General features: G+C 44.4%; 1 protein-coding gene across 1 annotated transcript in view; it reads right to left on the minus strand.

Annotated features, from left to right (window-relative positions):
• The window catches only part of XDH (xanthine dehydrogenase), an 81,444-nt gene that overhangs the window by 56,694 nt on the left and 621 nt on the right, over positions 1 to 24,129 (minus strand). Inside the window, 11 exon segments of the mRNA XM_032798233.2 lie at positions 803 to 895; positions 1,775 to 1,916; positions 2,698 to 2,784; positions 3,518 to 3,643; positions 4,700 to 4,761; positions 5,953 to 6,079; positions 8,246 to 8,354; positions 9,950 to 10,046; positions 13,556 to 13,613; positions 23,742 to 23,819; positions 23,822 to 23,839. Of these exon segments, the coding sequence (XP_032654124.2) occupies positions 803 to 895; positions 1,775 to 1,916; positions 2,698 to 2,784; positions 3,518 to 3,643; positions 4,700 to 4,761; positions 5,953 to 6,079; positions 8,246 to 8,354; positions 9,950 to 10,046; positions 13,556 to 13,613; positions 23,742 to 23,819; positions 23,822 to 23,839 (997 nt within the window).

Consider the following 24,129-nt stretch of genomic DNA (forward strand, 5'->3'; position numbering starts at 1 on the left):
GATGCCAGAGTCCAAAGATTTGAGCTTGGGTTAGAAAAGTTTTAAGATAGGGTTAATATACAACATAGATGCTCCAGTCCAAGGTTCCCTAACATGGGTCATCTGACTCAAGTCTCACTAACCCTGCGCTTAAATTGCAGCGTAGACATATCCCTAGAGGTTGAGTCATACTGGCAGGGCAAAGTGTATAGGAAGTTTGCTCTGCTTCTGCCAGCCAGATAAGCTCAGGACTTCATTCATATGGGCTACCAAACCACTGCCTTATAAGCACAATTTTTTAAAATGAAAGATTATGGTCATTTGCAAATTATTTGCTAATATGCAAATTAACCCATAATTTGCATAAACCATCTCACACGGAACTGCTATGAAATTTCTAATATTTTTCCCAGTAATGACCATTTCTGGTCCTTACTACTATGTGGTTCCAGATCTTTACAACATCTGGGCACTGTGAAATCTTTGTATTGAAATTTAACTCAGATCTGCCTTCCCCCTCATCTATTTCCAGTAAAGGAGAAACCATTCAACTAGTTAATCTCAGAATAATGATGAGCAGCTAATGCGTGCTTCCCTTACTCATGCAACCTGTCCTATTGATTTCAGTGGGACTCCTAGCATGAATAAGCTGAACTGATCTGGACTCAGAAAAGGTGATGGGAATAAAAGAAAGGGGCCCTTCATCCTAATCAAAGCAGTTCTACTAGTTTCTCTGTTTTTGGGGCGGTGTCCCCAGCCCCTCCCTTGTACCTTTCCCAAAGACCACACTGACTGTATAGCGTTATGAATACTCATTACCTACCCTCCTTTGTGTGCTGAACAAAGGTCATTTCAGGGATCCAAGCTGGTGCTATTATCACTGGATACAGCATGTTCTTTAACCTCATCTCAATACCTCAAAGAAAAACAAGACTCCTTGAGTTAGACACTTCTCAGGGAAAAGGTAGCATTATTGTGTAACAAAGATCAGTGAACTCCAGTAACCACATCCAATTCCAGTTATGTAACAGCTTAAAGAGTTCCCGAAGGGCCACATTTATCACTGGCCAATGGTGGCATTTGTGTAATGACATTTCAGGGCTAGAACCCATGAGATGTCTCTCCAATCTGCAATATCCACCAACCTCTTCCCCTCTGAAGGAGCACCCCGACTGCATGTGGATATTACTGACTCATTGCTATCATTGTGTTAGGCTGCACAGCACTTAACCGGGAAAATCGGATTAGCTAGCAGGAGGAGAATTGTTCATCAAATCAGACTGGCTTTGCAAATCTCTCTCTCCCTCTCCACCCCGTGCCAAAAAAAAAAAAAGGTTGAGAGCACTGCAAACCCTTGCTCCTAAGAGGTTTGCCAAGTCCCTGGACAACTTCAGACAAACGGCTGAAAGTTTCAGGACCGGATTCACCCAAGTACATTTTCAGTGTCTCTCTTCCCTTCCTGCAGAAATCAGAGCAATCTGTTGTGTATCTGTGTGCCTCTTCTTGTCAACAACCCATTAATAACTGGCACCAAGTTAGAACGAAAGGCCCACCAATCTGAATTAGCATTTATTTAGCTTGCTCCCACAAACAGAACACAAGGATGTTCATGAGACTGATCCACGTGGGAAGAAGTAAAATCCTCCCCGACATGCCCTCCAGAAACCACTCCCATGGGGGTTTAACTCGGGCTGCTTTAAGGAAGTCCAAACTGGTTTTGCATTGTGCTTGGGAAAACCCTTCTGTGGATAACTTTAGCAACTGTTCAAACTGAGCCCTCAGCTCTTCCTCTTACCAACTTCTGTGTTCCCTACAACAAGCTTAGCTTCAGGGTACTGGGCCTTGAGTGCCAGCAGCTCCTTGAGTGTCGTGGGCCGTATCCACATCACACGCTCGCCTTTGAAGCACAGCTTTTCCTGGGGTTTGTCTTTCTGTGTCTGAGAAAATAAAATGGGACAGACTCAGATCATGAAATGCTTCCTTCAAGAATCCCTGCCCCGGCTTTGTTTTTGCCAATTCTCCTTATCGCGTGACTGCTGCTTATTAGGAAGAGGAAACTAGATAGGAGTCAGCCCAAATTGCTGCCCTCCAGTAACACGGAAACTTCTTACAAATGAAACAGGGAGCTGGTGTTGGCATAAACAAATTCATGAAGGGAGCACCAGCTTACTGGCTAATGTTGGGTTGGGTCAGGGGGAGCTGCCAGCAGCCACAGAACTAACAACTGAGTTTTAAGGGTGATTTGTTAAATGTATAGGAGGTGGAGAACACACTCACCTGGTGAACCCAACCCTGGGCTATGATGGTGCAATCAGTGTGCAGGTCATCTGCTGGTAGAAAGTCTGCCCAGCATGGGATTGCAGGGACACAAGCCTTCATAATTGTTCCTTCATAGGGAAGTGGGGAATGATCGGAGAGGAAGCCAGAGCAGCTCCAAAAGTGAGTAGTGCTGACCGGAAATGGCCTGGCCTGGGCAGCTGGGGGATGCACTGATTCAGCTTATCCTGTGTATCCCATGGAAAGCCTCTGCTGGCAGGGCTCTTATATGAAAGACTGGAATGCTAATGCCTGCTCTGGGTCAGCAAATGTGTCTTATTTTATTGGTGCCTGTCTTTTACACCGTAAGCTCCTTGGGGCAAGAGCCACATGGGTCACTCAACCCCCGTGTGAGAGAAACAGGCCAATGAGCTGCATTCACTGCTGCATGAAGGCACCTACCAGCAACTCTGGAGGGAAGATAGGTTCCTGGGTGGGATCCAAAGGCTGGAACTCAGCTGGGTTGAACAAGATGGAGGACACCATTGCCTGTTAAACAAAACAAAGTGCTGTTAGAGAAATTTCTTTTCTCAAAACAAGAGGACTTAACTACGTCTACTTGTAACTCTGGTTCATATTTCCTTTCTGATACAATGCTTTTCATTATTTTGTTAAATGATGAACAGTACAACTAATAGAGTGGAATTACACAGATGAATTAAACAATGGCCCAGAATTTGAACTCCCCACTTATATTTATTTGTCTTTAGCAGGAGTTTGCCTGGCTAAACACACAGGGTTTTATTCCAGTCTCGCTTATAGCAAAGTTAGACTGGGGTAATTGAATGGACTCAGTGGTAGATTTGCCTGAGCACGGATCAAATAAAAGCAAAGTGAGGCCTTGTTGATTTAACGAAATCAGTCAGGGTGTGAAAAATCCACGATCTGAGCAGCGTTGTTAAGATGACCTGAGTCCCTGTGTAGAGAGTGCTAGGTCGACAGAAAAATTCTCTTCAAAATTCAAATTCGACTTAGCTACCACCTCTCAGGGAGGTGGATTACATAAGCTGAAGGGAGAGCCCTCCCATTGGCATAGGTAGTGTCTACACTGAAGTGTCACAGCAGTGCTGCTATAGCATTTTACCAGTGCTTTGTCTCAATAAGATCAGAGTAAAGATTCAGGCTTTGGCACATACAAAATAAAAGTTGAATTACAAAACGTTAGCAAAGGATAGTGAAAAGAAAGAAGAGGAGAAAAAATAAAGGTGTGGCAATGCCTTACTGCATTATCTTTTTTCTCGTTCATGCAGCACCCCGAGTCCTTGACTTTTCTACCACAACAGCCTCCATCCTTTCCAGACATACAGCAGTCTGGGCCATTGATTCCTTTCCCACAGGAACTCCAGTCCTACACGGGCAAAAAATTGCTTAGAGAAAAACCTGTAGATTTCAAGCAAGCTAAATAGGTTTCATCCACTTGCAAAAGCAATTGTTCATCCATTTATAATTTCTATCAGAGAAACAGAGAAATTGGAAATGGAAGATGCCAAATAATTAGGTCTCTCCCTTACAGCGGGTTTGAATGGCCCCTTACAGCATATTCTCTGCCGTTCAGTTTTAAATAACTCAAGTAGTGGAGCTTCCACCATCTCCTTTCGGAGATTGCTCCAGTGTCTAATGGGTTTCACAATTACCTATATTTTCCTCTCTTTAATTTCATCCGTTACACAGAATAAAATACATGTGCACCATGCTGAATTGTTGCTTTATATCTTGGTGTTCGCTACCCATCTGAGGTACAGCCATAATACCAATCAGTGTAGTATCTAGATGCTCCATTTCTCCATACAACCCCCGGAGGAGACTTTTTCAAAAATAAGTTCAAAAAGTGTATGGCTGTGCTTAATGCTCCACCCCAGGTGGGTAGTGGGTGTGGGGAGGGGTATACTTAGTGCTGACATTTCAGCTTAACACCATTGTCATTTTAGTTATGCAGTTCAACTCTCATAAAAGTAATTGCCCAATTGGGCTCTGCAGCTGTATGTCCCTAGTCATGCACCGTAGTTAGGCACCTTTCTATACCTGCACATACCCGGGTGATCTGGGAGCTGCTCTGTTTTGTGGGATGCTGTATTTTTAAGAGCCTTAGCAAAAGCACTGTAAAAAGAGGCCTGCTTACGGGTGACCTGACATGGGCCCACCGCACTGAGTACTCTAGTTATTAAAGGGAGCTAACCTGAGCAACTGCTGTTAATGAGTAGGCCTTGTCGTGTTATCAATATGTAACACACGTACTGACAAGAGTCAGGGCTGTGTTTAGGATTTGGTTGGGGAGTTACAGGGGGTTGGCTGGCAAATGTATTTCATTTTTCTCCCAGTCCAACAGTGTATTTTATCAACAGTTGAGCAAGTCAGCCTGTTGAATGCCTTCCAGAAGCTGGCGATGTTATCTGAGGCCACTTACTTCAGCAAATGTCCTGTACCCCTGCAGAATGGGTCTGTATCCTGTACAGCGACACAAGTTTCCTGCATGGCCAGTGCAAAAAGGATAAAGGTTAAGAGTCATTCAGTCAAGAATTTCTGTGCACACATCAGAGACTGATTCTGTGAGGGGCTTCCCCAGCTCAACATTAGACAGAGCTGATCAAAAAATGGGAGGAAATGAAATTTTGGGACTATTTCTGCACAAAATCCACCACTTTCTTTTTTATGCAGAAATTCAAAATCACAATGAAAATTTTCTCTGATCAAAAATTTCAACTATCCCTATTTAGCATTCAGCTGCCTTGACTGCACGTGTTTAATCTCAACATGGCGGTTACCTAATGTCTGGAGCAAGAGAGAGCTCATTTCTCTCCTGTGGCTGACCTCTCTCCAGCAGGCATGGCCACTGTAGTGCCAGTCACAACTCCATGACTCAGCACGAGCCCAATCCCAGCCCCAGCATTAAAACAGCTAAGAGATTTCTGTAACCTATACAAGAGGAGAATTCGCATAACGGTGTTTTGCTCCTCCACATCCCCAGGGCACAACCCTATATGTGGGGGTGGTGGTTGGTGCAGAAGCTACCTCTGCCATCTCCATTGGTTCTATGTCAGCAAGGCTTTTCCCCCACCCACCATAAGGTGATTTATTTCGTTTGTAAGCTCCTTAGGGCAGAGACCACCCTTTTGTTCTGTGTTCGCACAGCTCCTAGCACATGGGCTCTGGCATATGACTGGGGCTCCTATGCACTGTGGTAATGCAGATAATTCACAACAACAATGGGAATTCTCCTCTATTTCCAGCCAGAATCTGTTCACTTCACACTTCTGAGCAATGTAATGTGAACAGCCAGGGCCGGCTCCAGGGGTTTTGCCACCCCAAGCAGCCAAAAAAAAAAAAAAAAGCCACGATCGTGATCTGCAGCAATTCAGCGGGAGGTCCTTTGCTCCAAGCGGGAGTGAGCGATCCTCCGCCGAATTGCCACCGAATACCTGAAAGTGCCGCCCCGCTTGGGAGTGGCCACCCCAAGCACCTGCTTGATAAGCTGGTGCCTGGAGCCGGCCCTGTGAAAAGCTCATTCTGGACAACCTGGGTCCAGAATGACTTTGATAGTAACTGGCCAGTTTTAAAGCAATCAGATTAGGTGCACTCTGCCCCACTTGGGGAGGGAAACGTAGCCCCCAAAAAAGCACAAGATGCATCCCTGCAGGTCTGTTTTGGAATAGGCATTACCTTGAAAATTCTCTTCAATCTCCTCCATGTTTGGTTGTGGCCTGTTGCGAAGTAATGCATACATGGACATGACAATGCCAGGAGTGCAAAAGCCACACTGGGATCCATGGCTTTTTGCTATTCTCTCCTAAGAGGAAAAAGTGACCAAAACACAAACAGCTCTTGTTAGCAGCACTCCGCTGATTTCCTGACCTCATTAGCCAGTGCTTCCTCACGTCTCTGGGCTGATCCTCCCAAAGGAGTTAGGGTTTGTCTACACTTACTAGGGGATTGACGCACGGCAATCGATGTATCAGCAGTCTATTTAGCGCTAAATTGACCACAGATCACTCTCCCATTGATTCCTGTGCTTCCCTGGATCAAGAAGAGTAAGGGCAGTCGACGGGCTCTCCCGTCGACATCCTGTAGTGTGGACTGTGCAGTAAGCAGATATAAGCTACATCAACTTGAGTTATGGTATTCACGTTAACTCAAATTGCGTCGCTTAGATCGACTTTTCCCTGAAGTGTAGACAAGGCCTTAGTCCATTCAGATGGGTTTCAAACAGACTCATGAGATGAATTCATACTGCAAAATTGAGGTCTGGATTTCAGACACCCTCCTAAATCCTGCCTTACTGAAATTGATGGGAGTTTTGCCATAGAATTCTTTGGGGCCAGGATTTTACCCCAGGTGTATTTGAGTCCCTGGGTTTTCATTTGATCCATCCTAAAGATAGGGGCTATTGGTCAGAATCAGATGTGTCTTTGGATTTCAAACCCTTTTCCCTCAAAGTTTATGTGTTTGGATCCTGGTGGGAGGGGAAGTGGTAGGGAAAGGAAAAAGCTCTATCCAAGTGGAGCCACTCAGTCTCCATCCATCTCACTTTAGGTCTAAGTGTTCTTTCTTTGTGGTTTACCATCATGGAAAGAATCTGTACAAATGCTAGCTATGTGCAGAGGAAAACTTAATTTCCATCTCAAGGGCAGCATCTCTGCCAAAGATAAAACAACTAGTGCCTCCAAAAACTGCCCTGTAAGTATCACCGTACAATAGTAACACGTTCTCTCACAACTTCCAGAACCCTTTGGAAACATTACTGAATTAATCCTCAGCAATGCCCCTGTGAGGGAGGTAAATAGTAATATCCCGATGTTATAGGTAGAGAAACTGAGGCACGCTGAGTTCCTGACCGAGGTCATCCAGGAAGGCCAAGGCAAAGCCAAGAATAGAACTTAGATTTCCTGACTCCCAGTCAAGACCACACAGAGGTTTCGAGGGACCCAGGAAGGACAAAATCTGAAACTGTGGCCTCCAGCCCTTCCAAAATATTACCATGGAGATGAAAGAGGTTAAAGAAGAGGGAAAGGGATGGCAGGTAAGAGAGGGCCCCAGGCCTGTAGGGTTGTTGCCCACCCCCATGAGAATGTGGGGGTTCTGCCTCCATGCAGCCAAGGGGCTGCTTCCAGTCCTGCCTCTCCCTGAGCTCTGGCCCCACTGCCAGCTGGAGCAGTATTCCCAACCCCTGACCCTACTCCGACCTTTGGGCTCTCAGCATGGTGAGTTACCTCAGGTCTGGTTCAATGATGCCAACGCCAGCAACAGCGGGACGTGGGCCCAGCTGGGGCAGGCGTGTTGCTCTTCGCGCTATTGATGCCGGGCACCAAGCAGGAGTAGCACTGCGACTCCATATGCCAGGTCACAATGCCTCTCACTCAAATTTGCCGCAGCCACATATCCATCATTTTGGGCACCCTCGGGCAAACTGCACCTTTTGTTCTACCTAGGCCCTGCGCAGCCATGCTCCCAGTCCTCTGCTTTAGCCACAAGATCACTCCTGGTGTGGGACTTGGATCAATACAACGTTGCAGGGTCAAAGCAAAAACACTAGCAGTGTAGCTGGAATGACACCTAATATCATGCTTGCTTAAAACAGAGAGTTACAATATAGACATGTGAGGAGGTGCCATTCCCACTACCAACAAAGTCTGTGCACACGGTCTAAGGTGAAACCCACACCCTCCAGCCTTTGGGTTTATTAACATGGAAAGTAAGAACAACCCAAGTATTCCTCCCAGGGTAGGCTGTTCCAAGAGTTCCTCCAGTAGAAGGCCCATGGTCCCACTGCCCAAGGAGCTGGTCCCACCTCCCTTCTATCCAGGGCAGAGCTAACAAGCCATGCATGCCCCTAAGGGGTCAGCAGAAAGTAGCACCTTATCAGGTGTTAGAACCCTCCTCTAACAGGATGAGTCCGCAAAAGAGGCCTGCCACAGGTTACATTGTCTTAAGACTTAACAGCAGAGAGATAGCTCACCTGGACGGGATGCAATCTTGTTTTTGTGCTCCCTATGCCTTCAACAGTAGTTACTGCTACGTGATGCAATGCGCAGATGGGGAACAGACAAGCATTTACAGAGTAGTGGCTAGAACCACAAGTTAAGGTCACTTCATTTGTAAAATCATTTGCCTACAGTGCTCAACAAAGGAAACAAGGAATCATGACGCTTGCCTGCTTTGCAGTCTCTGATATGTACAGTTGCAATTCCAGACAGCCTGGTTATGATGAGCAAATGGGCTAAAGAAAGGCAATGTTGCCTGTGACAGAAGAATGGACTCATGACAGCTCCACTCAGGCAAAACAGAGTCCTTGTGAAGTCTGAAACTCTCAAGGACATATCTAGACCTTCTTCACTGGATGGGAAGGGCCAGATGGAAATTTCCAAATGCACCCTTTGTTGCTTAATGCACCTCTGAAAGGAACTCAGATGCCATGGTGATGGGTGTAGCATACAAACCTAAATAAGACAGAACAGACTGGACATATTTATTAACAACCAGCCAAATCCTGCAGCCCAAACTCAAGCAAAACTCCCAGTGACTTCACCTGAGCAAGAACAGCAGGATTTGGGCCAGTGGTAACAGCACTAGTCTTTCTCAAAGTGCTTATAAACATTAAACTAACTATTTAGGCCTCACAACATCTCTGTAGGCAGTTTAAATGAGTACATAGCAAATAGGGAAACAGGCAGAGATGTCACATGACTTGCCCAGGCCACTCTTGAGAGCTGGAAATAATAACTTCGGAGTTCCTGGCTTCCGGTCCTGTGCTCAGATGGCTCAGACACACCTCTTGTAGGTGGTGAACGAAGTAAAAATGTCTCTGATTAAAGATGAAATCAAACAATGTAGCCAGAACTTTCCTCATACTTAGCTCTCCTGATCCCTGCAACCTGCATAGCCTTAAAAATAAATTAAACAAATAAATATTCTGGCTGCTAGGGGACAGAATGATAGAAGGGATTTATTAATGAGATACCATATTTTTTCTTTTCTTGGTCACCCTCTGACCTCATTAGAGATGTTCACCAACTCACGGTAAAATACCCATGGCATTTTCACTATTTGAAGTTTCTGCCTTTCTCCATAGAAAGAATAATCAGTGTTTTACTTCTTCTTGGTTTGATTTCATTGCTTAGCTCCACAAACGATCAAATACCGAGAAGGACATAATTTCATGTGCCAAACAGAAAGAATTGTTTTGCAGATTAAATGGATAGCTGCAGATACAGTGGATATCGACAGATACACAGGAGCTAGGTGATTCCAAAAATATAATAGTAATAAAGATCCTAGCAGAGTAATTGTTATTTTATTCTTGCCAGGGCAAAAGTGGGGCTGCACTGCAACAGGAGAATGCTACCTTAGGGTTACAAAGGTTACCACCATATCGGGAAAGACCATCTAAGCTAACATCTGGTCTGTCATAAGAACCTGTGCTCATCCTTCAAGGCAAGATGTAAAATCTTCATAAGCATTGTACAATACTGTTTGGAGGAAATAACTCCTTGTACCTGCTGAGTTTATGTCCTGAATTGTGGACTGAGGCTTTGGCAGAAACATAACATTATGTAACTACATTTCTTTAATCATAAACATGCTGCATCCTAAAGGGAAAAACCTGGATTCATGACTATTTTCATTTCCATCTCAGTTTACAGGTTCAGCTTGCAAAGGATACATAATTTTCTTCTGGGAGTTGTCAAACTTGGATATCATAACAGTGCAAGCACCACATCCACCTTCTCCACAGCCTAGCTTGGTTCCAGGTAGCCCCACTGAGAGAACAAGGGTTAAGGAAAATACAGAAGAATAACAATAGCCCTGACAAATGTACAGCCCACAATCCTACAGCCAAAGTTTTCCAAAGGTTCTGGCTGAAAATTGAGTTCCTAATTTTCTTTACATTTTCCCTTATTAACAACTTAGTTTTTACAGAAGAAAAACCTCAAATACTGATGTGAAGACTACAGGATTGGCACATGAAGATCTGATAATAAGGCAGTTAACTATCTAATATGCTTATGCTGGTTACAATTTTTTGAATCTTGACATTTTTCAATAATTTTTCACATTTTGACCAAAAAAGGGGGCGGGGATACTGCTGAAAGTTGGTTTTTTGTTTGTTTGTTTGTTTGTTTGTTTTTTGCAGCGTTGTTGTATGCATATTGGTCCTGGGATATGAGAGAGACAATGAAGGTGAAGTAATATAGTTTACTGGACCAACATCTGTGGGTGGAAGGTACACAGTTTAGAGCTACACAAAGTTCTTCTTCAGGTCTAGAGAACGAAATCAGAGTGTCTGAGCTAGACACAAGTTGGGGCTGACTTAAGTATAAAGAGTACACATTGTAGGCACCCCCTTGAAATGGGGTGAGCAATAAGAATTAGACTGTTATTCAAAAGGGGTTTGAAGTGGACTATTGCAGATTGGCAGGCAGGTGTGTTACAAATTGTTGTAATGAGCCACGAAACCAGGCTCATCTTTTGAAGGTGTTGTGCAGGTTTCCTTTGAGGACAAGTCCTGAAAGATCAGGTATGGAGTGACTGCTTTGTCAAAAATGTTTACCCAAGGGTGATTGTAGTGGTTTTGTCTTTTATCATTTTTCTGTGTGAGTTCATTCAAGAGTGTAGTGATTGGCTGATTTCACCCACAGATTTGTTATGGGGCATTTAGTGCACTGGATGAGATACACCACATGTTGCAGTAAGTATGTGTAGGACCCATGGATCTTGAACGGTGTGTTGTGGGGTGTATTGATCATCGTAGCAGTGGATATCTGTCTGCAGGTTTTGCATCTATTGTTCTGGCAGGGTCTGGTGCCGCTTTGAGTTGGTGGGTCCTGGTCTATGGGGAGCCTGGTTCTGACGATGAACTTGACAAGATTGGGGGAGTTGTTTGAAGGCCCAAAGAGGGGGTTCAGGAAAGATTTGTTTCAGGGTGTGGTCCCCATTAAATATGAGATGTAATTGTTTGATGATACCCCATATGGGTTCCACTGTGAGGCAACAGATGAAAACTAGGGATGTTGAAGTCAGTGTGTGGGAAGGAGGGGTGGTTCTATACTGAAGCAGGTTCTATGTGGGTATATGTTTGTGTATCTGCATCTGAGATTTTGACACCAATACAAATATGTGGAACAAGTAAGTGAGCAAAAAAGTAGGTGCTGGTACATATAAAAACATATAACTTGAGAAAACTAAATCAGCAAAAACATAGGTAGCCAATTTTAGTCAGACAGATTTAGAGTCCAGTTTTTCAAAATTTGTTTCTGATGGTCAAATTCAGGAGTCTGTAGAAACAATGCAACTAAAAAGAGTTGATGAAAACAGAAATTCTCTCCTATAAGAGCAATAGCTATGGAGATTCATGGATAACAACAGGAATTAAAGTAAGGCCTCGATTCAGCAAGGTACTTGAGCACTGAGGTAGTCTACTCCATAAATCCATCATCCATATGTCAGAAAGATGAATATACATGAGCAAATATGTCACACATGCAAAAAAAGTACATGACTGCATGCACAAAAACAAATGAGTTCTTATTTCCTGGGGCTGTATTACCTTTTCCATGGGGACTTCTCCTGCAAAGGGTTCTGGGGCAGCCACAGCCAAGGGAAGTTCTAATGGAGGCCAAAGGAAGGAGGTGCTGGGAGCCAGAGCCAGTAGAGAGGCACAGGAGGATCCACCAGGTGCGTGGGCTGGCCCCATTACCTCATCCACAGAGGTGGAGAGCATCTCCTACACCACACAACAAGATGATATGGGAAGAATCTACAAGACTATTCTAGTGGTGATTTTCTCTCTCCAATCAGTTCTTGCTCAGGTTGAATTTCACCCTGAGTATATTGGATCCTCTGATCAGTCTTAACTCAGGGTGCAGTCCCATAAGCCCTTTGTACACTGAAATCCCATTGATCTCAACAGGAGTTTCTTACACAGAGAGAACATGCAGCATCAAACCCAGGAAAAATGCCCACTGAAGCCCAGAAACATATAAGGGCTTTTCATATCATCCACAAATCATCTGGGTTTACATGAAGAATGTCAGAAGACAAACTTTTGCAAGCCTTTAGGATGAGAGGTGCTGTGTCAAAATCATATATTATTATTTATAATTATTTATCATTGTTTATAGTGAACTGGATCGGGCACTGCAGAGCAAGACAGAACTGATTTTCAAGGAGAAACCACCTTTGGTTGCAGTAAATATATCGCCACGCTGAGATAATCAATTTAGGCTTGCTCCTCCGTCGTTGAAGTCCATTGCAAATTGACTTCAATGACAGCAGGATTGGGCCCTTTCATACTAATATCATTGAGGTTCCCACTGGAACTGACCTGAAACGGATTACCTCTGCACTACTGTGTCTACTATAGCAGAACACAGATTGTTCATGGAAATCCATCAAGGCATAATCTAAGGGTTTTCTCCACCAATGTCACGTCGGTTTTATTAGGATGTGAGCGAAAAGCTCCCCAAGGAGCCAGAATTCACCATGTAGACTTTCCATAAACTCTGGATTTTTAAGAAAACAACAGAATCAGGAGCTTTCCCCACAGAATACCATCATCCCAAACATTACATTATTTGAATTAGACATTAACAAGCTCATACACCTAGGACCAAATAGTGACTCTTCATGAACAGGAGTGCCTGGAGATGGCCGCTCTGTCCTCTCTCTTTCTTCCCCCCTCCCTTGTGCACCCATGCTACATCCAGACAGAACGCTGCTGTTAGCTCTCCCTGAGCACAAGCGGGCTGGTGCCCCCATACCGAAAAACACACATGGCTAATGTCCTCCTTCCTCCTCCAAACCCTGTGCACCTGCCAGAATGTGCCAGCAAGCCTGAAGTAAGTGTGAACTACACCTTGTAAAAGGACACAGAGTCAAAATTGGGAATCTTTTTGCACCGATGGCTTTGATGTATTGAAACAGAAATGGAAACAGCCTTAATTTGTCAGTGAGGAAATTGTTACGCAGTTTATATGTGATTAAAAATGAACTGTTCTCTCAATTTTATGGGCCTCTTTTTTGTACGATTCTCTCTCTCTGTCATATCTTGAATCACTAGCAGCTATTGGAGGCTTCCCTTCCAAGCACTAGCTAGATTTGATGCTGCTTAACTTAGATGAGCTGATGAACTCACAGTCCAAAATAATACCAATCAGCATACAGCTCTCACCCCAAACATGCTGTCTGTTTAGGATTCGATAGCAACAGTTAACAACAATAAAATGCCATAACCATTTGAAACCATATAGTTCTTCCTGACATTGGATACATTTTCTCCGTAGGTAGGTCAGTAAAGTTGTTTCTGGATCCACATTTTTTTCCACCACCTGAAAGAAGAGAAAAGTATTGTAAAACATATAATCAATATTTATATACCTAAAGAGACAGACATTCAGACTCTGAAGATGAACTTCAGCCCTGGTGCAACTCCATTAACATCAGCGGCATTACACCAGTGATCTTTGTCCCTTCTTCCACTGCCTGTCACTTTTAAGATCTGCTTATATAGCACAAGAGAGGTCAGGAAAGTGGAATATCCCAGAAATAAGTTTAGCAGCAGATTAAGACCTTGTCTAGATTACACAGTTTTGTCAACAAAAGGCAGTTTTTGTCAACAAAACAGTGGAGGTGTACTCACTCCTTTAACTCTCCTGCTCGGCTGACAAAATAAAACCACCTCAATGAGAGGTGTAGAGCTTTTTGCTACATAGTGACGCAATGTCAGTGTAGGCACTGCAGTCCTTAAGTTGCTGTAACTGGGTTCCAGGAAATATCCCGCAATGCCCAGCATGACTTCTCTGCTCGCTGTTTTGAACTCCACAGCCCTGCTGCCAGCTACACAGACATGCGCCCCTCCCCTTTCAAAGCCCCAGGAAGTTTTGAAATTGCCCCACACAGAGAGCTCACATAGCTACTGCCCAGCTGACCATGCGGGCTCCCTGGCAGCAAACTGCACTCCTGCCGGACTACAGGGGAGGGGGTGGATCTCCTGGGTCTGTGGGTAGAGGAAGCTGTGGGAGAACTTGGAGGGAATCACAGATTCAAAACATTAATGTGGAATCCTGCTCTCCCCAGCAGTAGGACCACAAAAGCAAGCAGACAGGGTGGGCTGATGCTGGTAGTGGGAGGAGAGACTGCTGTGCTATGCAGAGCCGGGGAGGGAGAAAGGGCCTGGTGTCAGGATGTCCCCCTCCCCCCTGCCAGTGTACTGGTCTCCATTGAGCTGGGGTGGGAGTTCAGGGAGGTGCCTGTCTGTGCACTAGCCTCTGCTTCACTTGCCCAACACACGCAGTCTCTCTCTCACACACACTTACTCCCCCAACACACACACACACACACACATACACTCTCTCTCTCTCTCTCTCATACACACACACACACATTCCCTCTCACACACACACACTTCTGTGGGCTTCTTGTGTTAGTGTTCAGCAATGTCAGTTTGGTCATATTACCGGGTGCTACTTTAAGAAGTGATTTAAAATGCATTACTTTTCAGGCACACGCAGGAATCATTACAAGGTTCATGGCACGCTGCAAATAAACAATGCCAGGCTCAGCATACTATGGCAACACACATTACTGTGGTTTCGTGTTAATATACTCCTTCAAGGCATCCCTCAGCCGAATAACCCCCTCCACTGAGCTCCTCCTATAGACTTGTGTTCATAACACACAGCACAATACTGAACAGCAGTGCAGGAGCCATGCATTCTGACAGAGACGGTGGGGTTGCAGGTTACCAGAGCAGTTGAAAAGCGGCTGACAATCCAGCAGGATGCCCATGGAACAATGAGATTGAGAAACCATCATGTTACTCTGCACCTGCCCCCGTGAGGCAGTGAAATCCCTTCCCAAAATACCTTGTGCCCAGTTGCACAGTGGGATAGCTACCCATAGTGCACTGTTCTCTGTGTCAATGCAAGAACTGCTGCTGTGGATGTGCTCTGCTGACACAGGGAGCATATTGTGGCCATACAGCAGCAGTTTAATTACAGCGGTGGCTGTATGTCGACGTAATTTAAGTAGACTTAACTTCGTAATGTAGACATAGACTAAGGAAGGACAAAGCACTTGGCATCTTGGAGTTTATCCCATTGTCTCTCCTGCAGAAGCCCTGGTCCAAACACCATGTACTAATAAATTTGGACGTATGTAAACAAATTCTGTTAGTGATGTGAGACCCTCAAGAAGTTTAGAGGTTTGGTTCAGATGAGCAAAGAAACGTTAAGTGATCCAAAGTTCTGGATTGCCTGGATCAAGATTTGGTTTATGTCCATCACTAATACTGAGTTAACTAATACTCACTTAAACCCAAATGCTGACCTTAGAAAGTTATTTGTTAAGATAAGATGTTTAATACTTGCTAGATGTCATTTATTAAGGTAACAAGCTATTTAATTCTTGTTGGATCTGGGGATACAACCTAAGATTCAGCACTGACTCTGACTTGACATGGAGTTTATCTGACTTCATTTTTTAATGTTATATTAAAAGTTGTTATATTAATAACCATCTTGAACCTGAAAATCGCAGATTTTGGTGTGGAATCTTGATCTGCACAATTTCAGTCAACTCAGTCTTGATTGTTAATGGTGTTGTTTACTGTTACCTATTTTATTAGATTTAAAACTAGGTTCTACTTGAACTTTCTCCATGTGGTCAGAAATCAAAGTTCTTTATTTGTTTTCTTCTGGACTGCAGGGCTTGTTTTGCTCCATTGGTATTAATAGAGTATCAAGGCACATTTCCAATAAAATTACATATAGGATGTGATAATGTATTCTTGACTCTTATAATGTCGGAGTCCTAAATATGATCGTTACAATTTATTTAAGATAATCTCTCTCAGTTTTGAAAGTCTGATTGACGCAAAGGGCGCTTTTAGAACCTTGTGTTCCCCCCTTCAAGATAAGATAATTTACCACCTTCTGTACTTCGAGTTTTTGTTCCAATAAGACCCACATTTTTATAATTAGCTCCTGAAAAATGTAGTTAGGCAGCAGTTACATATACAGCTCCTATATTTGTGACCATAAAACAGATAATTTGCTCGGCAAATGGACTCTGGCACTCATTACTACTGAAATCTTTACAAATGTAATCTTTTCAAGTGATTGGCATCACAGAGGTATTTGCAGCATTCCCCTGAAAGTATATTAAGTATGGGGATTACTATCAAAGGTGACAGTAAGCTGGTACGATCTGGTACGGCACATGGGTAAGAAAGTGGCCCCAGGGACACAGCCGACTGTACCAGCAGAGCCGCTGATGGGGGAGAGGAACAGCTGGCCTGGGGCTCCCACCAGCAGCCAAAGCACCTGGCCCTTTAAATTGCCACTGGAGTCCTAACCAGCGTGGGTCAGGCAGTGCTAAAGGGCTGGCTGGGGGAGTCTGGCCCCAGCCCTGCCCCTTCTGCCAGAGGCCCTGCCCCTTGCCCAGAAGCCTGGCCAGCCTGGTAAGTCCGTTAAGTTAATTTCACCCCGATTACCATACATATCTCAGTAATGTTGACTCCTTTCAAGGACAAAGTTGCAAAGATTGTAATGGCATCGGTGTGAAGGTGCATATCAACCTGTTTTCTGCACGTGATCTGGGAAAGTAGAGTAACATACTTGCAAAGTCAGGTTTTCGTTAACATGCTGCTGAGCCTTTCAGGTTACACTGGGACCAAATTTAAACAGTAAGATGCACAAAGTTGGTTCATATTGTAACATACTCATTTTATAATATTTAAAAGCGTACAGTAGCGCATAATTACGTTATAATAATACAAAAGTCCCAAATTTCAGAGCTCATATTCCCACAGCAAATCAGGCCCCTTGGGCCTATTTTTTCACACAACGCTAGTTATAATAGCTGGATATATACGCCAACATACCTGAGTCTGAATTTCCTGAATTTGTGGAATTCTAATTCTAAAGTCTTCACTGCAACAATCTGAAGGAAGGGGCTGGCATCTCACAACCTCGATTTGTTTTTTTAAATAAACATTCAATCAAAAAGGCACCTACATTCCAGAGAGCTCCATCCCACACTGCCACTAAGCAATTGCTGAAATTGACGGGTGAAATTCACTCCCCTCCCCTGCCACACACACACAAAGCCCAAGTAAACAAGCTGCAACCCTGCAAGTCTTTGTGTGAGAATTGGTCTGGTGAGTAGGGGCATAGAATCCCCTCTCCCAACCTGGGGCCAGTATTCATGGCTGCCATTCTGGTCTTCAGTGGCTAGTGGCCTCCATTCCACCTGCAGTAAATGGTACCTCATTATGTGTTTATTTCAGTAATGAGAAGCAGTTCCCTATTTCAGATCATTCTGAGAATTACTATTTTTGGATCACACTATTGTCAAGCACTGTAAAATCCACATCCCTTTCTGTGGTCTATGCACGTGCCTGGCCTGGCCCTTTCAAGCAAAGCTCTTTTTGAGTTATCCAGGCATAAAAAATAAGCCACTGGACAATTTTCTTAATGCTTCAATAAACCCAAAATGGCCAAATAGGTTTTCATGAGACTATCCTAAAAATGTGCAATTGTGGACCAAGAATAAACACAATTAGTCTCATCACCAAATGGCCATTATTTGGGAAGTTGTAAATTGCTGAAAATATGGGCTTAGGCCCTGATTCAGCAAAGCCTTTAGACACCAGTTATTCAACAAAGCACTTAAGCATCTGCGTAAGTTTCACGAAAGTTAAATCTTTGCCAAGATGGGGCCTTGAAATGGAAGCGGCTCCTCATCATTGGAGCAAATACATAACATGCTGGGCACCTTCACCGCACCTCCTTTTCAAGTCAATAGACCAGATTCGCCTCTTACACCTATCCTTGTAAAGCAGCATGAACACCATTGTAGTAAATGGCGGTTCCTAAATGTAAAACTTGTGTAAGCAGGAGGAATATCAGGCCTAATGGGAGTTATGGTGCTCAATACCACTCAGGATCAAACCCAGGGCTTGAATCAGACCACACACCTGTGTAAGTCAGGAGTGACTTCACTGCATTCCATAGAGTCCCCCGGGGTAAAACTACTGTGAGATCAGAACAAGGCCCCTCTTGTTGGCCCTGCCTTATGACACTGCTGTGAACACTGCTAATCTATGTAACTGCATGAATTTATTACCGTTATTTTGTCCTCCCTCGGGTCTTCCCTCCAACTGTTTGTTAGGCTCATTTGTATCGTCTCTAATTGGCTTTTAAACTCTTTGGATGGAAATAATGCTTACTTATGTATTGCACATTGTGTAGCATTATAGGATCACAATATTCATTCTGTCTGTCTGCTTGGGTACTCGATCCTTCAAATAGGATCTGAGTACCTCACACCCATACTCCTGCACAGTGCAAAATGAAATAATCCCCATTGATTTCAGGAGCAACCCCTTACAATTACAGTTCCAATAGGCAATGAAAGAGGACTGTCACCAACCAAGTTCTCTGCTGACTCGGTCCTTCTGTTGTGTTATGTCTTGACACACTTGCATAAGCAGCCTCATGATCAGCCCCTATTTCCAACCAGAGAACTAAAGAATGGCATCTGCCAGAACACTCTACACCAAACCTCGGCTCTCCTCAGACATTGGATAGGCTCAGATCCAGACGTCATGGCTCAGTGCACTCTTTGTAAGAGGTACAGACCAGTGCTCTTGACTTCAAACATCCTCAAAAGCTTAGGGAAGTTTGGATCCAAATCCAGATTGGGAATCAAACTCACAGCTCAGCCCCAACTCTAGCTGGGATAGGGTCATATCCTGCCCTCATGCACACCAAGGCCAAGCTGATTAACTGCACAGCGCACAGCCTCTGAACCTAGAAACCATACAGCATGTTCGCTCCTTGGAAAAGAAAGGCCAGTGAATCAGTGTACTGATTCTCTGGCCCAGCCCCAACTCCTGCTCTACTCCTGAGCAGTGTGCAAGCAATCTCCATAGATCTGTGCTCCACAGTGCACAGGGGGTGCACACCTCGACATGGCTTCCCAGCATGCTAGTCTCTGGGCAGTAGCACTGCACTGGTCTCATTGTATCAATGGCCATAAAAAGAGGGGCAGGGTTTGCCCCACATTGAACACGGACATTGGTAAATTCTATTGAGAGTGCAGTGGAGTGGTAGTCCTGACTTGTTTCAGTGCCATGCAGGATGCAGACCACAATCCTGGTTAGCGTTAAACCTCTGCAGAGTGAGGAAATGGTATGAAAAATGGAATTCACTGTTCAAAGGCTTCGACTGTGTGCAGGAATCACACCACCCACCTCTGAAAGGCAGCCACCTCTTGAGTGATCATTGGTATCTGATTGGTGCAATGTATGTGTTTTTATTAGTGCAAAACCAGTTTGATTGTAAACTGTGTTCCAGATGTTTAAATGCAGATGGGATGAGCGTTTGACTTGAATTCAGTTTCTTATTGCCTACCTTGAAGCACAGTCATCTTGAATATATTATATATACACATACACACATCAGATCTGCTTTTGCTATTGAAATGGTTTCAGGTAATTACATAAAATTAGTGCGCATATTTACTTGTATGGTAAAGTCACTTTCTAAGAAATGCTATTGAAGTGCATCGATGTCTTCCCACAATGACCAGTGCTTCAGAGGGAATGAACAGAATGAGTAATTATCAAGTGATCCATCTCCTGTTGCCCAGTCCCGGCTTCTGGCAGCCAGAGGTTTAGGGACATCCAGAGCATAGGTTTGCGTCCCTCAACATCTTGTCTAATAGCCATTGATAGACCTATCCTCCAATCTAATTCTCTTTGGAACGCAGTTATACTTTTGACTTTCACAACATCCCCTCACAGCAAGTTTCTCAGGTTGACTGCATTATGTAAAGAAGTGCTTCCTTATGTTTGTTTTAAAACTGCTGCATATTAATTTCATCAGCTGACCCTAAGTTCTTGTATTATGTAAAGGGGTAAATAACACTTCCCTACTCACTTCTTCCACATCATTATGATTTGATAGACCTCTCAAATAGCCCACTTTAATAATCTCTTTTCTAAGATGGACAGTCCCAGTATTCCTAATCTCTCCTCATATGGAAACTGTTCCATATTCCTAATCATTTTCTGTATCTCTTCCAATTCTAATATATCTTTACTGAGATGGGGCAACCAGAACTGCACACAGTATTCAAAATGTGGACACACCTCTACCCAGATATAACACAACCCGATATAAGGCGGGTTCACATACAAGGCAGTAAAGCTCTGACACACTGCTCTGAGCAGCATTAACGGTGCTGGGCCAGGCCAGGGCCGAGGGGGTCAATAAGGGGGCAGAGGGTCTCGGGGGCATTCAGGGGCTCCCGCCTCCTGGGGTCTGGGGGGCAGGAGCTGTGGGAGGGCACTTTTGGGGGCCCTGAGGTCCCAGAGTGGCCTGGGGGATTAGCGGGGGGCCAGGAGCAGCCTGCTCTGCTTCCCTCACCCCTGCCCCAGCCGTGTCACTCAGGGGAGGGTGCTTGGGGGAAGGGATTCCCCCCTACCCCCTCACACTCACCAGCAGCGGTGGAAGCAAAGCAGCCGGGCCCCAGCCCACTCCACTCCGCCAGGTCTCAGCCGCAGTGCTCCGCTTCTCACCACAGGTGAGTTCGGGGAGGGGTGGGGAACGTCCTTTCCCCAACCTCCCCACACTCACCTGCGAAGGGAAGCAGAGCGCTGCTCCTGAGAGGTGGCAGAGTGGAGAGGGCTGGGGCTGCATTGCTCCGCTTCCCGCCGCCGGTGAGTGCGGAGGGCGTCCTTTCCCCAACCTCCCAGTGGAGAAGCCCAGCCCCCGCCAGCTCCACTCTGCCAGCTCCCAACTGTGGCACTCTGCTTCCCTCCACAGGTGAGTGCAAGACTTTTCCCCAGCCGCCCCCCAGCGACACAGCTGGAGCCAGGGCAAGGAAAGCGGAGCAGGCTTGGGCCACGTCGCTCCACTTCCCACTGTAGGTGAGTGGGGGGGGGGCATCCTTTTCCCAACCTCTCCACACTCACCGACACCAGGAAGTGGAGTGCCATGGCTGGGAGCTGGCAGGGTGGACCGCACTGGGGCCAGGCTGCTCTGCTTCCCGCCGCTGCTGGTGAGTGCCTGTCAGGGGGCGGGGGATAGGGGTCAGAGCAGTCAGGGGACAGGGGTGTTGGGTAGAGGGTGGGGTCCTAGGGGTGATTAGGGACGGAGGTCTCTGAAGGGGGGGCGGTCTGGGAACAAGGAACTGGGGAAGGCAAAGCAAGTTTGATATAACATGGTCTCACCTATAACGTGGTAAGATTTTTTGTCTCCCAAGGACCGTGTTATATCGGGGTAGAGGTGTAGTGGCATTATGATATTGTCTGTCTTATTATCTATCCCATTCCTAAGGGTTCCCTAACATTCTGTTAGATTTTTTGATCGCTTCTGCCCACTGAGTGGATGTTTTCAGAGAACCATCCACAAGGACTCCAAAATCTCTTTCTTGAGTGACAGAAGCAATTTAGATCCCATCATTTCATATATATAGTTAGGATTATTTTTTCCAATGTGCATTAGTTTGCACTTATATAATTGAATTTCATCTACCATTCTGTAACCCAGTCACCCAGTTTTGTGAGATCCCTTTGTAACTCTTTATAGTCTTCTTTGGACTTAACTATCTTGAGTAATTTTGTATCATGTGTAAACTTTGCTACCTCACTGTTTACCCCATTTTCCAGATCATTTATGAATATGTTGAACAGCACTGGTCCCAGTACAGATCCTTGAGGGACCCTACTATTTTCCTCTTTCCATTGTGAAAACTTACCATTTACTCCTACCCTGTGTTTCCTATCTTTTAAGCAGTTACTGATCCATGAGAGGACCTTCCCTCTTTTCCTATGACTGCTTACTTTGCTTAAGAGCCTTTGATTTAGGACCTTGTCAAAGGTTTTCTGAAAGTCCAAGAACACTATATCTACTGAAGCACCCTTGCCTACATGCTTGTTGACTCCCTCAGTGAATTCTAATAGATTGGTGAAGCATGATTTCCCTTTATAAAAAACATGTTGACTCTTCCCCAGAAAATCTTCTTCATCTATGTGTCTGATAAGTCTGTTCTTTACTACAGTTTCAACCATTTTGCCTGGTACTGACATTAGGCTTACTGACCTGCAATTGCCAGGATCACCTCTGGAGTCTTTTTAAAAAATCTGCAGTACATTAGCAATCCTCCAGTTATCTGTACAGAGGCTGATTTAGCCGATAGGTTACATACCACCATTAGTAGTTCTGAAATTTCATATTGGGGTCCTTCAGATGTCTTGGATAAATACCATCCTGGTCCTGCAGACTTACTACTATTTAATTTATCAATTTGTTCCAAAACTTCCTCTCTACTGCACCTCAATCCAGGACTGTTCCTAGTCACCTAAAAAGAACAGCTCAAGGGTGGGAATGTCTCTCATATCCTCTGCAGTGAAGACCGATGGAAAGAATTCATTTAGTCTCTCCGCAATAGCCTTGTATTCCTTGAGCGCTGCTTTTAGCACCTTGACCATCCACTGGTCCTACTGATTGTTTGGGAGGCTTCCTGCTTCTGATGTACTTAAAAGATTTTTTGCTATTAGTTTTTGTGTATTTTGGTAGTTGCTTTACAAATAGGTTGGTTGGTTTGTTTGTTTGTTTATTGCCAACCTAATTATATGTTTACGCTTGACTTGCCAGAGTTTATGCTTCTTTCTATTTTCCTCAGTAGGATTTGACTTCCAATTTTTAAAGGATGTATTTTTACCTCTAACTATCTCTTTTACTTTGCTGTTTAGCCATCGTGGCATTTTATCTGTTCTCTTACTGTTTTTTTACACAATTAGTTTGAGTCTCTATTAATTTGTTCTTGTTAAATTTCCATTTAATAGTGTCTTCATTTTCGTGTAGTTTCCTTTTTTGAAGTTAAATGTTACTGTGGTGGGTGGGTTTCATTGGCATCCGTCCCCCCACCCCAAGGATGTTAAATTTAATGACACGGTTGTTATTACCAAGCAGTTCAGTTATAGTTACCTCTTGGACCAGATCCTGTGCTCCAATTAGTAATAAATCAAGAATTGTCTCTCCCCTTGTGGGTTCCAGGACCAGCTGCTCCAAGAAGCAGTCATTAATGGTGAATAGAAATTTTATCTCTGCACCCTGTCCTATGGTGACATTACCCAGTCAAAATGGAGGTAGTTGAAACCCCCATTATTATTAGGTTTTCTGTTTTTGTAGCCTCTCTAATCTCCCTGAGCATTTCACAATCACAGTCACCATTCTGGTCAGGTGATCAGTAATAGACTCCTACTGATATACTTTTATTATTCAAGCATGGAATTTCTATCCATAGAACTATTATGATACAGCCCAAACTTTAAAGGTTATTGTTGCTGCTCTGTTAGAAAACTTCAGTGGAAGAGAATATGATAAAATGATTAACACAGCCAGGATCCAAGAGCAAAGAGAATAAAAAGTTGGAATCTCCCTTACCTTTTTGCCATTCACAAAGAAAACCAGTTGATCTGTTGTCCTTTCTGAAGCCATCCTGTGCACTTGCCCAAATTCACTCTAGAGATCACAGAGCAGGCCTACACATCATAAGAAAGTAAGCACTACTGGCATCAAGACATGCAATGTGTGTCGACGTAGGAATATTTGACCATACTCCACCCCTAAGTTGCATAAGAATCCATCTGGAGGCGTGCCAGCTGCAGGTGGCTAGTGCTTCTGCAGCAGTAATGATAGAACAGGAGAAACTGAAAGAATAAAGAGGCCTGCCGCCCTGATATAGCAATAGATTAATTTGAAAAACTATTTAGTTTCATTTCCATTCAGAAAGACACTGCCATGCTTGATGCACCCAAAAATCTGGCTCTAT

The sequence above is a fragment of the Chelonoidis abingdonii genome, chromosome 3 (assembly GCF_003597395.2).
Source record: "Chelonoidis abingdonii isolate Lonesome George chromosome 3, CheloAbing_2.0, whole genome shotgun sequence".
NCBI lineage: Eukaryota > Metazoa > Chordata > Testudines > Testudinidae > Chelonoidis > Chelonoidis abingdonii.